Source organism: Ictalurus furcatus, chromosome 11 (genome assembly GCF_023375685.1).
Source record: "Ictalurus furcatus strain D&B chromosome 11, Billie_1.0, whole genome shotgun sequence".
Classification (NCBI taxonomy): domain Eukaryota; kingdom Metazoa; phylum Chordata; class Actinopteri; order Siluriformes; family Ictaluridae; genus Ictalurus; species Ictalurus furcatus.
The window spans coordinates 14,239,203-14,255,459 of NC_071265.1; the positions used below are offsets into that span (position 1 = coordinate 14,239,203).

The following is a 16,257-nucleotide window of genomic DNA, read 5'->3' on the forward strand; positions in this document are numbered from 1 at the left end:
TTAGAGTTGTGAGGCAGCAACACTACCTAAATAATACAACATTAACATCTAAATTCTAATTTGCAGGTCAACAGTTTTTTTTTCTGCATGGTACAATCATAAATGCTAAATATGTATGCCATTATAAACTATTTGTGTGAAGAGAAATGACAAATATTTACGCAACCTTCCGCTGCTGAGTAGACAACAGATATAGGGCTATAGGGTCCTTCTCCAATGCTGTTGTACTCTCCCACCTTCACCTCGAACTGTGAGAGTGGAGGAAAGGTGTCATTTTTAAACACATATCGGGATGCATCCACTGAGGGCACCACGGTCTGCATCCAAACCAGAGAACCAAGTAAACGAAAGGCTACCACATATCCAAATTCTTCTCCATTCTGTAGTTCTTCTGGAACAGGCTAAAATTGAAAGAGAATGTTTAAAAAAAAAAACAACAACAAAGAATCAAAAACAAAAAAAACAACATTCTAATGCTCCCAGATGGTCAAAAAAAATCTAGAGATAAGATGTTTGATTCATGTAATTAGCTGAGATCATCGTACATAATTTGAGGATGACAAGAAAGTCCCTTGTTGTTCTTTTCTTGATACTGTCATGTCTTCCTAGATAAGCTGAAAAGCTGTGATTACTGCTCTGTCAATCTGGTATCTAAGCTCTCAAAACATGTGAAATGCTCCATTTTTAAAATCTTACTTGCCATCACCACAAAGCTGAACATGTAGCATGACAGCCAGTGTGCTTATGGAGAAAATCTCTTGACAAACTTTGTCATTTCACATTTTTTCTTACGCAAGGCTTTTCTCTAATATGACAGTCTATCTCTATCTATATGATTTCTGTAGGGAACAGCTGCACACAGAAGAAAGTGATGGTGACAGCTCTAGGTTTTAATTATGGCTTGTCTAATTTAAATGGCATTACTGCTGAGGTTTAATATTGAATCCAATTCATGTCAGAGGATTGATTTAAGGAAAAAAAAAAGATAAAACTATCAAGCCAACACACAATTTTAATGGATCAGCAGTGGCCAACAAAGGCACAAGCATTTCTGATTATGAGGCCCTTGATATAAAATGGGCCTAAAAAATATAGACATTCATAACATGTTATCATGCCATTATGTGTTGCTGCACTGCCATGTTAACAGGCAACTAGATCGCTGACAAACTAGCAAGTGTCTAGGATAAAAAAAAACTGCATTAATATTTTCTGTGCTTAGTTTAGACTACAGTTACATTCTAGGATTCCTAATAAAACATCGAAGCATTTAGATCTTAGACCCCTCCTGATTTTGTTACTCCTTGCTACTTTCATCCTGTCACTTCATATAAGCCTTCTCTTTAATTTGTGTTGGTGCAAAACACTGAACAAATTAAATATTTGCAAGTCCATCCAGGAATGTAAATCCCTTAGTGTAAATAACAGTTGATGGTTGATTTGCACATTAAAAAGTGGTGTCAGTGAACATAACAAAGATTAAGTAATGTAACGTTCATGCAGAAAGTGAGTGCTCATCATTTTGGAAAGCCTGTATAAATAAATAAGAGTGAGGGCCTTGTGGAATGACTATGAAATACAGTATTGTACATACATCTTTTTATGTTTTATGTTGAAAATGTCTTTTATTAATGCTTATGGTTTAAAAAAAAAATCTAAATTATGTTATAAAATTATGTAATTTTAGTTTTATTCACATTTATTTTTTTAAAGGTCTAAGCCAACATTTGCCAATATAGTCTCTATCTAGTGCATCTATTGTGTTTTACCATATACAGTTTAACACATTTCCCTATAAAAGGTAACAACAACAACACTAACTGATAATGGCTAACTGATGAGGGCAGTTGTTTAAATTTGCCAATAAACAACTGAGAAATATGAATATATAAAGTGAATTCCATTACATTTTAAAAGTGTTTGGATGAGACAGACATAAGGATATACTGTATGTATCAATACTGTTTTTATGTATTTAGTTGAACAAGTACAAGTGTAAAACAATAATACTGTTAACATGTTTTCCAACAATTTAGTTTCTCTGTTTGTATTCCTCTTGTTTTTCTGAAAACTTTGCCCACTCTGGAAATGTTTACTAGTACATATTTAGAGATTCATTTAAGTAACTGTACAACAACACAAAATTTGTATAAATGTTTCTTGACCCACCAACTGGTTTTAAACGTCCATTATTATTATTATTATTATTATTATTATTATTATTATTATTATCCCCCCCAATTAAAACAATGAAATGTGTATGAAAAAATCACAACACAGATTTTAGATTTTTTAGAAACAAAGCTGGAGTACTTCTATTAATTGTATTAATTTACAATTCAGTATAAGACTTTTAGTTGTAATTGGTTTGACTGTTTCAATAATGATATCTGTCCTTAAATTCCCATATTGGTCATGCACGAATCCTCACCTCCCACATAATCACCAGTTCGCTGCGGCTTCCACCACCTCCTCTCACATTGGTTGGAGCAACCTCAGGAACTTGGAAAAAGAATGAAAATCAGCAAGTACAAAAAAAAAAAAAAACAATTATAAAATAAAATCAACAACAAGGAGCATGCAACTAGATTCTTGATTCCTCTGATGTTGCAAGGCAAAATAACTTTGTCTTCTTCAAGATGAGTACTAGGTTGTCATAAAAGCACTAAGTTCGGCTGAAGAAGAACCTGCTAAACAAAAAGGCTTTGAGTTTTTGTCATCTCTTTTAAGTGCTAAAGTTGACATGGTATTTTCTTTTTTGTATCTCTGATCAAGGCAGATGCCGAATATAGACTCTTTCATTTCCTGCTGCTTGATGGTGAGTGTAGAAATTTCACACATTTTTATGGCTAAATTAACAGCAGCAGCAATCAATGCTTGCTAATGTACTACATCAAAATGATTAAAAAGTACAGCATGACATCTTTACCCTTCTGATATCAAAAGAGATTTAAAACATGACTGAAGTATCAGGAAGCACAAATATCCATAGTTATTCAGCCGCCATATAAAATACAAACACCATCAGTGCTGCTTCTCAGTCAATTTAGCAAAATCTCCTCTGGTGTTGATCAGATAGTTGCACGCATGATTTGTGTCTTAATTGTGAGGAGATTATTTGGTGATTTGGGGCCATGTGCAATGACTGACAGGAAACAATGATCACAGATTTCCCATGGCTAATCTGCCATTGAGATGAGTCTCTCCAAGTGAATTAAATTTAATTTAATTATGGAGTTAAACAGCATTCTCGCTGTGGGCCTGCAACATTAGTAACGGAAGGAAATGAGAGGAAAAGAGGGGAAGAGGAGCTGGAGAAGAGACAAAATGAAGAGTATAAATGGCTTGAGGGGTTCTAGAGGAGAGAAGATAGAGAGGTACAAAATGAAAAAGAAAGGAAAGGAAGAGGAAAGGACGTCTTGTGTTCAGGAAGAGGAGTAGAGGACATAAGGAGGCATTTAGGGTTTAGATTCGTACCTGCTGCCTTAGTGAGAACAGCCTCAGATGGGGCACTGGGCTCACCCATGCCGACACTGTTCATGGCTGCCACCCTAAACTTGTACTGAACCCATGGGCTTAAGCCCACTGCAATAGCATGTGTCATCTGCCCAGGCACAGCATGAGGAACTAGGAGTAAAGAAATTTGGAATGGAGACACAAATAAATGCCCTCTGCACATGAACCAAGACACACATTTAAGAACACATTGTCTTGTTCCATGAAGGATGCACATGCTCTGCAACAATACTCAAATAGGCTGTGGCATTCAAGTGATGATTGATTGGTATTAACAGGCCCAAAGTGTGCCAAGAAAACATGCCCCACACCATTACACCACCTCCACCAGTCTGGACTGTTGACACAAAACAGGTTGGGTCCATACTGTCCAGGTTGGATACATACTGTTGGCATCAAATTCTGACCCTACCATGTGTGCCTCAGCAGAAATTAAGATTCATCATACCAGGCTAAGTTTTTCCAGTCTTCAACTGTTTTGGTGAGCCTGTGCCCACTACTGCCTTAACTTTCTGTCAGAAGTGGAACCCATCTTCTGCTGTTGTAGCCCATCCACTTGAAGGTTCAACGTTCTGCATTCTAAGATGCATTTCTACCGACCACAATTGTATAAAATGGTTATCTGAGTTACTGCAGCCTTTCTGTCAGAGAATGGCCAGCTCACCACTCTGGCCAATCTCTGTTGATCTCTCTCATCAATCAGGCATTTCCGTCCACAGAACTGCCACTCACTCAATGTTTTTTGTTCTTTACTGCACCATTCTGAGTAAACTCTAGAGACTGTTGTGCATGAATATCCATGGAGATCAGCAGTTATAGGAAAACTCAAACCAGCCTGTCTGGTGCCAACAATCATGCCACAGTCAAAATCACTGAGATTCCATTTTTCCCCATTCTGATAGTTGAACATTACCCAAAGCTGATTTCCCGCATCTGCATGATTTTATGCACTGCACTGTTGCAACACAATTGGTTGATTAGATAAGTGCATGAATGAGTAGGTGTACAGCTGTTCCTAATAAAGTGCTCAGTGAGTGTATTTGCTAGATGATAAAGGTTGGCATAGGGTTGGAGGTTCGATTCCTGGCCCACATGTCTCCACATGCCGAAGTGTCCTTGGGCAAGACAGTGAACCCCAAGTTGCTCCCGATGGCAAGCTAGCGCCTTGCATGGCAGCTCCACAGCCATTGGTGTGTGTGTGTGTGTGTGTGTGTGTGAATGGGTGAATGAGAAACAGTGTAAAGTGCTTTGTAGAACTGCTAAGGTTAAAAAAGCAGTATATAAATGCAGACAATTTACCATGATAAAGCTAATGACAAATTAGCAAAAACAAAGCTTAGTAAACACCTTGGACCTGAGTTACTACAGTTTTACATGTACAAACATGTAAACTTGATAATACCTACAAACAACAACAACAAAAAAAACATTTGCAAGTTGATTTGCTAGTATGTATGGGGGATTGCATATTTTACATTAGCAAAATAGCACATCTTGTCAGTTTTGTGTATTTGGCTTAATGAAGATGCATTTTGGGGCGCTTTTACCTTAATGTTCAAATACAGGTTGGTATCAATGCAATCACCCACAATGTGATTTTCTAAGCCTGAAAGTAACTTTGGGGTTGCTGAATTCCTTGGCAAATTAATACAGCTGAAGGGTTTTAAATTTTTTAACTTAAAACTATAATTATAAGCCTTGTAAATGATACATTTTATTGAAATTATAAAATAATCAGAAACATCTGCAAAATTGTTACTTAATATTACTCTGGTAAAGTCCACAAATATCCCAGTGCTGAAAACGTTTAAATCGAGCTACTGAAAAGGTTTTCATGGACATACAGTGCCCTACTGTGAAAAATTGTCCTATTGTTTAAACTTTTGGTCTATTGTTTTAAAAATTCACAAAAATACTCTGCCCTCATGCATATCAAACAATTGCAAACAAAACACAGGTTTATAAAAATATATCTTTGTTAAAAATAAGTGTGCACCAATTATTGGCACCCTTTAATCAATTCTTTGTGCTACCTCCCTTTGCCAAGATAACAGCACAGGGTGTTCTTCTATAATGCCTGATGAGGTTGGAGAATAAATGGCAAGGGATCTGAGACCATTCATTCATACAGAATCTCTCCAGATCCTTCAAATTTACAGGTCTGTGCTGGTGGACTCTCCTCTTTAGTTCACCCCACAGATTTTCTATGGGTTTCAAGTCAGGGGACTGGGATGGCCATGGCAGGACCTTGATTTTGTGGTCAGTAAACCATCTTTGTGTTGATTTTGATGGATCATTGATCATTTTAAGCTTTCTGACAGAGGCAGTCAGGTTTTCATTTAATATATGTTGATATTTGATAGAGTCCATGATGCCATGTATCCTAACAAAATGTCCAGATCCTCTGTCAGAAATCTGGCCCCAAAACATTAAAGACCCACCACCATATTTAACTGTGGGCATGAGGTACTTTTCCATATGGCTACCTCTCTGTGTGTACCAAAACCACCTCTGGTGTTTATTGCCAAATAGCTCTATTTTGGTGTAAAAATTGTAGTTTGTAGTTTTGGAGACTTCCTGACCCCAAGACACAACTAACTTCTGCAAGTCTCCAGCTGTGATCCTTGGAGATTTTTTTTTTTGGCCACTCAAACCATCAATATATTGAATCAATATATACACACATCTTCTTCCAGGTTGATTCATAACATTTCCAGTTGACTTGAACTTCTTAATTATTGCCCTGATGGTGGAAATGGTCATTTTCAATGCTTTTGCTATATTCTTAAGGCCACTTCCCACATCACAGCTATATTCCTTCTTCTTTCCCATTGTTATGAATAAGAGAATTTGGCCTATGTGTTACCTCATATTTATTGCCCTGTGAGACGGAAAGTTATGGTTGAACAATTTCCTGTTCCTAGTCACCCAGGTGTTCTAAGAAAATATAAAATATCAATGGGAATATACTTCAAATACATTTTGTTGCACATCTATATTTAAGATTTTTGAGGGGGATAAACCTGTGTTTTGTTTTGTTTTGAACAAAAGATCAAAAGTTTAAACAATAAAGACAGCCTTCTTTGCTCATATTTACCAAGGGTGCCAATATTAGTGGAGGGCACTGTACATCTTATTAACAGAACAAACAGTCATGTCTACACTCTTATATTCATTTATCTCACTGCCTTTAGTCCGTGTTATACTAGAGTTTCAAGCTCACTTTCAGTGAGGTGTTTTTGAGTTCTAATCTTGCCACAGATAACGAGAATGTTTAGCACACAAAAACCTAATATACATATTGTTTTCTCCCCTTACTTTGCATGTGATGCATTTCATGAAAAAGTTCTTTGTAACTCAACTGCAAGATATCCACTATTTGGGCAAGCAAATTATTTGACCAGTTAACCCAAGATGATTTGTTAGTTATCTTTTCATCAGAACATCTGCAAGCTTATGACATAAGTCCAGTAACCTTGACTTCTACTAGATGTTAAGAAATTACCTGTCTTACTGAAAAAAATGTATAACGCAGATTGCTCCATAAATAATTATCTAAATATTGTATCCAATAATTGTATTAAAGCCTGTGTTGTAAACATTCTTAGTTTATGTGCGTCATTGTTCTTGTATGTCCCTACATGCATATTTAATAATGCATCATTTATAAACAACATTCAAAGACTATTTAGTAAGTGTTATGTAAATGTGTATCTTTCTGAGAACAGTACCTGTTTTTACAGCCTGCCAGCCAATCAAGAAATGACTTCGGGCCTGCACTACATAATTTGTGATGGGGCTATGATTGTCAGGACTGGGACGCCATGAGAGCTGAACTGTCCGTTCAGTGACTTCCCCCACCAAAACTCGCTCAGGGCAACCAGGGGGCCCTATGAAACCAAAAAAAAAAGCATCATGTTTTGAACCTTCATGAGGTCATGTGAAAGGGCCTTAAATCATCTTTTAGTTTCTTATTTACAAATAATGCATACATACAAAAATACATACAAACAAGGAAAATAAAACAGTGGCTCTGTTAGGCCATAGGGGGCATGTTGCTGGCATGGTTTGGGTCCACTTAGAGGGACGGGTCACTGCAAATTAATACAATGTTATTCTGATTGATCACCTTAATCATATGATGAAACGTCTGGGTTACGCATGTAACTCTGTTGCCTGAGAAGGGAATGAGATGTTGCATGAGGTTAACGCTGTGGGAAGTGCCCTCGTGTGAGAATAGTATCTGAAACGTGTGTAACATTATATCTATAGGCCTGCCGTGACCAAGTGACATGGCAATTAAACATGTTACATGATATATAAACGGCACCTGTGAACCACGCGGTCAGCCTCTATTATCTGAAGCAAAGACGCAATTCACAGGCATGCCCCAGTATGACAAAGCTACACAATGCCTCATTCCCTTCTCAGGGAACAGGGTTACATGCGTAACCCAGACGTTCCCTTTCTAAGGGAACTCCACATTGCGTGAGCTCAACACAGTGGGAATGAGAAGACTCACTTCGTCATACTGAGGGTATGGCATGTGCAAAAAGATCTGAGCCCAAGGGTCACTGCAAGACACTCGAGTCCAGGGTGGAATGTATATCCAGGCTGTAAAATCAAATGAATGTGTGCGGTGTAAACCACCCCGCCGCAGCACACACATTCTGTAAGGGTACCCTTTTGGAAAAAGCCTTCGAGGAGGTGACCCCCCTAGTGGAATGAGCTAGAGCTGCAACAACTAATTGATAAAATCGATAATAATTGATTATGAAAATCCTCGTCAACGAATCTCATTATAGATTAGTTGTTCTGCGTGCGGCATGGGGTACATTTACTCATTTCATTACTTCTGTTCCTAAACCATGCTTCGGAGAGTAAATATTAAAGTTGTGTCCCAAATTAAGTACTATAAACTTACACTATGCATTATGTACTTTACCGTCTACTGTATGAATTTTAGAAGAGTAGTATGGTCTCAAATGGAACACTAGCAGGTTTTTTACTAACCGGAAGTATAAGCTGTTTCCCAGTCAGTGGCACATGACGTCATACACATGTAATGTGATGCCGCTACGCCGCTAGCTTTAGCAGATACCCAAAGTCACAGATAATGACTTTCTTCATTTTACTGTTTATGTCAGTGTTACTTTTTATACCCCACATGACCTCAGTCACCATCAGATGGGGGCGTAATCGTCAAGTGACTGAGGAAGAAAAAGTATGCGACCTCCAAGTCCTTTAAGGCAGGGGCGCATTTTATATTAAACACCATGGAGAAGATCATACTATATAATGTGGAGATGTGTCATAATGTGGCATAGAACCTCCGCCATATGGACTCCACCACTTGTGGTTGGACCCACCAATCCCTGGGCCACAGCCCCTGCTTCAACAGGATGTCTGCCCCCACATTCCAGTTGACCAGAATGTACATTGCACTCGCTGACAAAAACTTTCCCTCTGCCCAAAGAAAAATTAGTTGCGCCTGTCTGAACAGGGAGCACAAACATAATCCTCCCTGGTGGTCGAAATATGGGACCACCGCTGTGTTGTCTGTCACAACTAATACATAGTGACCTCTCAATTGAGGAAGAAAGAATTTCAGTGCTAGAAATATGGCCCACATTTCTAGGCGATTTATAGTGCCACTACAGATGAGGGCCGCTACAGAAACCGGGAGCTGGACAGCCGTGTATGACCGCACCCCAGCCCATGAGGGAGGTGTCTGTCATTACCATGATAAGGCGATAAGGAGACACCCCTAAAGTGTGACTGAAGGATAGAAACAGGGGACACTTCCAAATTCTCAGAGCACTTAGGCATTGCCGCATGACACTGATTACTCTCAGAATAATCCCCAACTTTTCAGCCACCACTGAAACAATCTCCCGTGCAATAGTCCCAATGGGATGACGTCAGCTGCTGCTGCCATAAGCCCCAACAGTCTCTTGTAGAGATTCGTGGGGATGCCGAGATCCAGCTTTTTCTTTCTCAATGTTGATAGGATTGACCCTACGCATAGATAGAAACGCCCTCATCGTAGTAGAATCCGTATAACCTCTAGAAAAGTTGTCCTCTGCACTGGAGAAAGCATATTTTTCAGAGGGTTAACATCTCGATGTTGAATTGCCAGGTCCCTGGATCATGCTAGAATTAACCAGCCTTGCAGGTAGTTTAGTACATGGATGCCCTGGAGTTGCAATGGAGCCAGAATGACATCCATGCACTTTGTGAAGATGTGAGGGGATAAAGCTAGCCTGAAGGGAAGAACCCAATACTGGTATGCGTTTCCTCCAAATGCAAACCTCAGGAACTTCCTGTGACTGGGCAATATTTTTATGTGGAAATATGCATCTTTTAGATCTATCGTCACAAACCAGTCATCAAACTGAATCTGTGGAACGATAAGTTTGGCCGTCAGCATCTTGAACCTGTATGTCTGAAGAGTACAGTTCAGATGACGCAGATCTAAAATAGGCCGCACACTCCCATCTTTTTTGCGGACCAGGAAATAATGGCTGTAATAACCTCCCTCCTTCAGGGAACGGGGTACATGTTCTATGGCCCCTTCATCCAAGAGGGATCTTAATTCCTGCGCTAACATCAGGCTCTGCTCTGTGCTGACTACTGTGGTGAGCACATCTCTGAACTGGGGGGGGATCGAGCTCTGAACTGAACTGAACTAACCCTTTTCGACGGTAGACAGAAACCATGGAGACATATTTGGCAGTAGTTTCCACGCTGCCAGATGGTCTATTAGTGACGTTAACTTTTCCACATTCTATTGGAGAGAAAGCATTAGATTTTTGTTGCCCTGTGACAGCTCGCTGACCACTGAAAACTTGGGACAGCCTTGGCTAGGGGAGGCCCTACAGTAGCACTGGGGGCTAACTGCCCTAACAACCTCATGTCCCCTGATCTGTCCCTCAGGACCGCTCCTCCTTTGTCTGCTTGGCCTTTATAACCACCTTCAGATCAGGCCTCGTAGAAGGTTGCGCCTGTGGGCACCCGGTTCCCCTGGCTGCCTGCAGGAGGAGGCGGGCCACCACACTCCCCTTCTGTGCCTTCCTCACACTAGTGCTGGACCGGGCTCCACTTGTGAACTCAACACAACAGGGAAGGAACTGGCTGAATGCTGTCTGCTTGTAGGCCTGCAACACTGCCATTGTCTGCAGTGACCAACAAGCAAGACCAACTACTGCATAAGCCTTACCCACCAACGCTGCGGTGGCCTTACATGGCTTGGATGGCAAAGCCGGCCCACCTAAATAACCTGCCATCGATGGAGAGAGGTAGCTCGCAAGCGCCTCCTCCACCTTCGGCATAGCTTAATAGCCATGCCGTTCATTCCCCACGATGGCCGAATAAGCTGACCTCGCAGGGTTTTAAAAACGGCTTATGCATGGTTTTCTCCCAGAAGCCTGATATTTTGTCGTGCACTTCTGGAAAAAAGGGGAGTTTTCTGCAGTGTGAGGGAGATTTATTTTCACTGGGGAGAAAAAAGCTCATCCAACCTTAGTAATCACTTCAAGCTGCTCTTTATATGCTTGAGAGCTGCTCTCAGTTTTTAGCACACCCTTCTGGCTTCTCAGAATCAAAGAGGAAATTTGATTTATTTTATTTGTAACATTTTTATTTAGAAGGAGGAGTCGTGATGCGAGCTCCAAAATCCAGCAGCGAGTCGGACCCGGAAGAGAGAGCAGGAGATAGAGCAGCGCTCGACTCCGGCTCCTCTTCCAGATTCATACGAGATCCCCAGGACCTGAGCTGGCTGGATACCTCGTTAGCGGCCAGCCCAGATTCGCGAGGCTATGAAACCTAACTCCCTTCGGCCGCAAAGAGAGCGAGCCACAAGCGGAGCTGCCTAATTGTAAAGCGTTCACAATGCGCACTGCCAGACCTCTCGAATGCTGTCCTGGCGTGCTCCATCACTAGACACTTCACACAGAAGTGAAACGGGAGCAAGGCATAACACACTTCCTGAATTCTCTCTCACTCATACCTTTCTCCTTTTTTTTAAAGGGACATAAAAGTAAAGAGATTTTTCTTTCTTTTTGTTTGAAAAGATAGAGAGTAAATGAAGAGTCTTTTTGCGAGCCTTACACAAATGGCCGACATGCAGTCTCGCTGAAGATAATAAGGCTGACAGTGCGGTTCACAGGTGCAGTATATATCACACAATGCACTTAATTCACACGTCACCTGATCACCGCAGGCCTATAAATAGGCATGATGTTACACAAGCTTTAGATAGGCGGTCATGCGCAAGGACGCTTCCCGCGTAGAGCGTAGAGCTCACACAACCTGGAGTTCCCTTTGAAAGGGAACCACTTATTCTTAAGTTAAGGGACAAAACATGTTTTAGAAGTTGATTTACATTTTTTAATACTACATTAATTAGAAATTTATATTTGTAGAAAAAGGTCTCAGCTAATGAACCATGTAAAGGAACAGGTTTTTATGAAAATGCTTTTTCTATAAATGGACATTTATTCACTTAAGTTATTTCTGTCAACTCCGTCAAACAATAAAATGCATCTCAATGATCTAATAATGGTGTTCAGTAAAGGAGTTAAGTGATAAAATACATTCTCTATTTTTTTTTTTTTCTGTTCACACTATTATGAAAAATCCAATTCCTAAAACCCTTAATTCTCTACCCTCCTTTTTAATATTAAGCATAAATAACTAGTGTTCTTAGGCAAAAAAGACATCATATCATGTAATTCAGTTATTGTTTTCATTATTAACACAATGAATTGAAACAAAGAATAAAATATTTCTTTCAAAATTAACAAAAACCTTCATCTGACGGTCATGACAATTAACTGACAGAGGTGACAAAGAACCAACTGAGGTTACAACAGATTAAGTACTAAAATATTTTTTTAAAACAACGGATTGACAAGACAACAAATTAAGAGAACTTAAGTATAAATGTTTTATATTTAATTTAATTAAACAATTTAATTTTGTAATTTTATTATAATTGGGTTCCAGAATCCTTCCAGTGCCTTTCTCTTTGTAGCAGCATGTCTTATTCTGGGTCTCTGGTGGCTCACTGGAAAAACAGAAGAAGATTATGTTAGGTTCAGTGTAATAATAAGCATTATTATGCAACATCTTGTAGTAGCAACAGAAATCTTCTCAATTCTGTAGGGATACAAGGGATCTGTGGCCCGTTTATCAATTATCTAGTTGAATGGCTGCTTCCGAACTTCTCTGATACCTCTGCTACCTATAGTCCAATTCAATGATTTGACTAGCTTTTTTGTCTTGAACCCTTTACTTCCACCCTTGTCTTTCTTTCTCTCTTCTCCCTTCTGCTTTCTGGGTCTCTGTTTAATTTCACTCTTCTCTTTCTTTTATACTCCCAACAACATTAGAATAATTCCCCATATTTAAAAATAATATTATATCACTATATAAAGAGTTTGTGTGAGCACTTGTCAACTCGGTCATCTTGCAAGTCAACTCCCTGACGGAGTTGACAAAATTGAATATTTTTCCATCTTAAACATGTGTTCTACAGTGGACCAATTTAGTTCTTTTTCCTTAGTTGAAGCTGCCTCAATAAGTATAACTAAAATGCCAAAATGTATCCGCAATTATAGACAGAAATGATCACAATGGGAAGACGGTGTTGACATATGACCACAGAGACTTAAACATTGTTTGTTTCAAATATTTTTTTTAAAATTATGAAAAAAACTTACCAGACCATGCATCCTACTGTTGCATCCACCATGAGTAGGAAGTGGGAAAGGGATCCTCAGAATTATAGCTGACTGTGACAATGATTTTTCAGGATTATAAAAATAATACGATGGAGTTGACGCAAAGTAAGGACACAACTTTGATCATCAGTCTTTTATGGAAAATATCATTTAAATTTAGATTTATGAATTTATTGCATTTTTATGCACTTTGTTTGATATTGTGACCTCTTGCTGAGGACAGGTTAAATTACATGTTTTCCAAGTATAGAGCATGCATTTAGAACAATTGTAATTATTGTAATTATGATTAGTAAATATATATATATATATATATATATATATATATATATATATATATATATATATATATATATATATATATATATATATATATAAGCAATAAATGGCCAGAGTATACAGATTACCTTTAGATTGAATTTTTTAAGTATTTTTATTTTTATGAATTTCTTAATTTTTAACATAAAGAGGACTTTTGTATGTACAGTAGGACATGTTTTGTCTCTTCTCTCAAGAATCATTGAAGGGACTGATGAGAGTGGTCAGTTCCAGGATGACCTCATCCCCACCCATAACAGACTGGGCTCACCAAATATTTTGATGATTATGAAAATGGTGTTAATAACACTAACTGAGACAGTAACTTTTAGAAGAATGTACAGTTGCAGAGACTTGTGGAATCTACGGCAATATGCATTTAAGCTTTCTTACAGCTAGTGGTATACTGTACATAGATTAAAGTGTTTAATTATTCATTGGTTAGGAACATTGTGATAGAAACAGAAGGGAATTCAAGCATCAGTTTTAGACAGGGGATGAAGGGTTGGAGTTGTAGTACCTCTGAGAAGCTGTATGTACCTCTGACTATCAAATCAGCTGCAGCCGAGACACTGTCCATCGCTGTATGGACCATGCACACATATTTCCCAGAGTGTTTTAGCTGAACATTACGTACCATGATGTCACCGGATACTCCCTAAAAAATAATAATGTTACATGCATAGACCTATTTACATGGGTGACAACAAGCTAAATCTAATGTTAGTATGTTATACACACAGTAACATTAGCATTCATTTGAGATTAAACAAGAACTTGTCTCTCATTTGGCCTATTAACCTTTTAGTTAATTAATAATTAGCCTCTAATTACTATTTGAACAGTTAAATATAACACTTTTGCATCAGTAGCCTAGGCTATGAATAAGCACTTCATCACTGTTGCTAATGATGTAAATGGTATAGGACTGTCCGTGGTGCAGATTCCCAATGATTACATTATAACATGATATACTGTGATGTATTTTTGTGACATTATTTAACATTTTGTGATGGATACCATACTTCATATTGTAGTAACAACACTGATAGATACACTCAGTACAACAATCTCCGTATATTACCATACTTTGACCATCCTATCACAAGTTTTACTGTATGGTGATTGCTGTTCTTTAATGTATATAAGAAACAAAAGCCAGACAGTCATAGCAACGAAATACCGAACACCTTTAAATACATAACAAAAAGCTAATCAAGACATCTAGGTTATTTGTTTTCTTCATTCCATATTTTTGAGTATGAGCAGGAAATTAAATTGAAGGCCTTCTTGCACTGACAGACTTTTTTCATATCTAATGTGTGGATTAAATCCTGTAATCAGACAGATTTGTGCTTTCTCCTCAACAAGCAGCCAGATATAGCTCTTGTTCTCCATGTCCCTGATCACTAGAAAAAAAAGACCTACAAAAGAGCATTGGGAGGTCTTGAAGTTTTAGGAACCACAGCTGCACAAAAGCCTTGCTTTATTCTAAATAACTAGCTTTCAAGAAAGAACCTGCATACCATGTAAAAGCATTATGGCACTCAGACAGAGAGTGTCGGATATCTATATTTAGAGACGTACCCCTCCAATCATCTCAAAGTGTTCATGGCGGCTGAAATCAACAAGTTTCCCGTTGAAGAACCACTTGAAGATGAGGTCCATGTTGGAGTCTCTGGACACCCTACATGACAGAACAATGCTCTCACCCAAACTGGCATCCATACTTAGTGGAGGAACTGTAATTTTGGTTGGTTCTGTTTAAAAAACAAACAAACAAAAAAAACTATAGTAAAGATTTGTTTTAATCTGACTTTGCCTTTTTATTTTATCATGCTGTCTTTCTGGGTTATCCTAGAATACTATAAACTATCATTGAACTTTTCTAATAGGTCTACAGTATGAAAGGGAAGTCATATCACAATAATAAATTCAACCAGTCATTAGTCTCAGGTAAGGTAAATGTTAAAAATTGTGAACCTTTTCTTTCAACATAATTTAGAATCTCAGAGCAAGAGTGATGACTGATTTTGTCTATGAATACTGATGTGTAATTATGTGGATGTCTAGTAACAATGACTAATCAAGAGACGCTTCACAAGGGTCTGCAGGTGGCTGAATCTTGATCAGTTCCAGCTTTATAATTAGGAGATAAGTATATAGATGTGTGTTGGGGGGGGGGGGGGGTTTGAGCTTGTGGGTACATCTGGCTGGTCCTCACAAGGAAAACTGCCCTTTTTTTTTTTTTTTTTTTTAATAATTTAAAAAAAAAAAAAACGCAGCTTTTTTAAAACTAAAAGAGCCAAATGTTTTTCTTTTGGTTATTGATGTTAAATATTAGGTTTAGATTTAGGTTTAGCATAGCATTGTAGCATTGACTATTTGCATTAATAAATACAATACATGACCAAAGGTTTGTGGAAACCTGAGAATCACATACCAGTGGCCCTTCCCCAAACTGTTGCCACAATGTTGTAAGTATACAATTGTACAGGATTTATTTGTAAATCTTTGTAAGTTTTGCAATTTCCCTTCACTGGCACTAAGTTGCCGAAACATGTTCCAGCATGATAATGCCCCTGTGCACAAAATGAGGTCCATGAATAGAGAGTTTGCTAAAGCTGGAGCTGAAGAGCTGCACAGATCCCTGAACTCAACCCCACTGAACACCTTTGGG

At 38.5% G+C, this 16,257-nt stretch overlaps 1 protein-coding gene across 4 annotated transcripts in view; it reads right to left on the bottom strand.

Moving 5' to 3' along the window:
- Positions 1–16,257, bottom strand: part of LOC128614500 (contactin-4) — a 171,483-nt gene that overhangs the window by 23,580 nt on the left and 131,646 nt on the right. For all 4 annotated transcript variants that reach the window (XM_053635834.1, XM_053635835.1, XM_053635833.1 and 1 more), the window contains 6 exons: positions 15,165–15,337; positions 14,118–14,235; positions 7,248–7,406; positions 3,478–3,627; positions 2,432–2,502; positions 167–401 (listed from right to left, as the gene is read on the bottom strand). In XM_053635834.1, the coding sequence (XP_053491809.1) occupies positions 167–401; positions 2,432–2,502; positions 3,478–3,627; positions 7,248–7,406; positions 14,118–14,235; positions 15,165–15,337 (906 nt within the window). The remainder of the gene's footprint in view (positions 1–166; positions 402–2,431; positions 2,503–3,477; positions 3,628–7,247; positions 7,407–14,117; positions 14,236–15,164; positions 15,338–16,257) is intronic.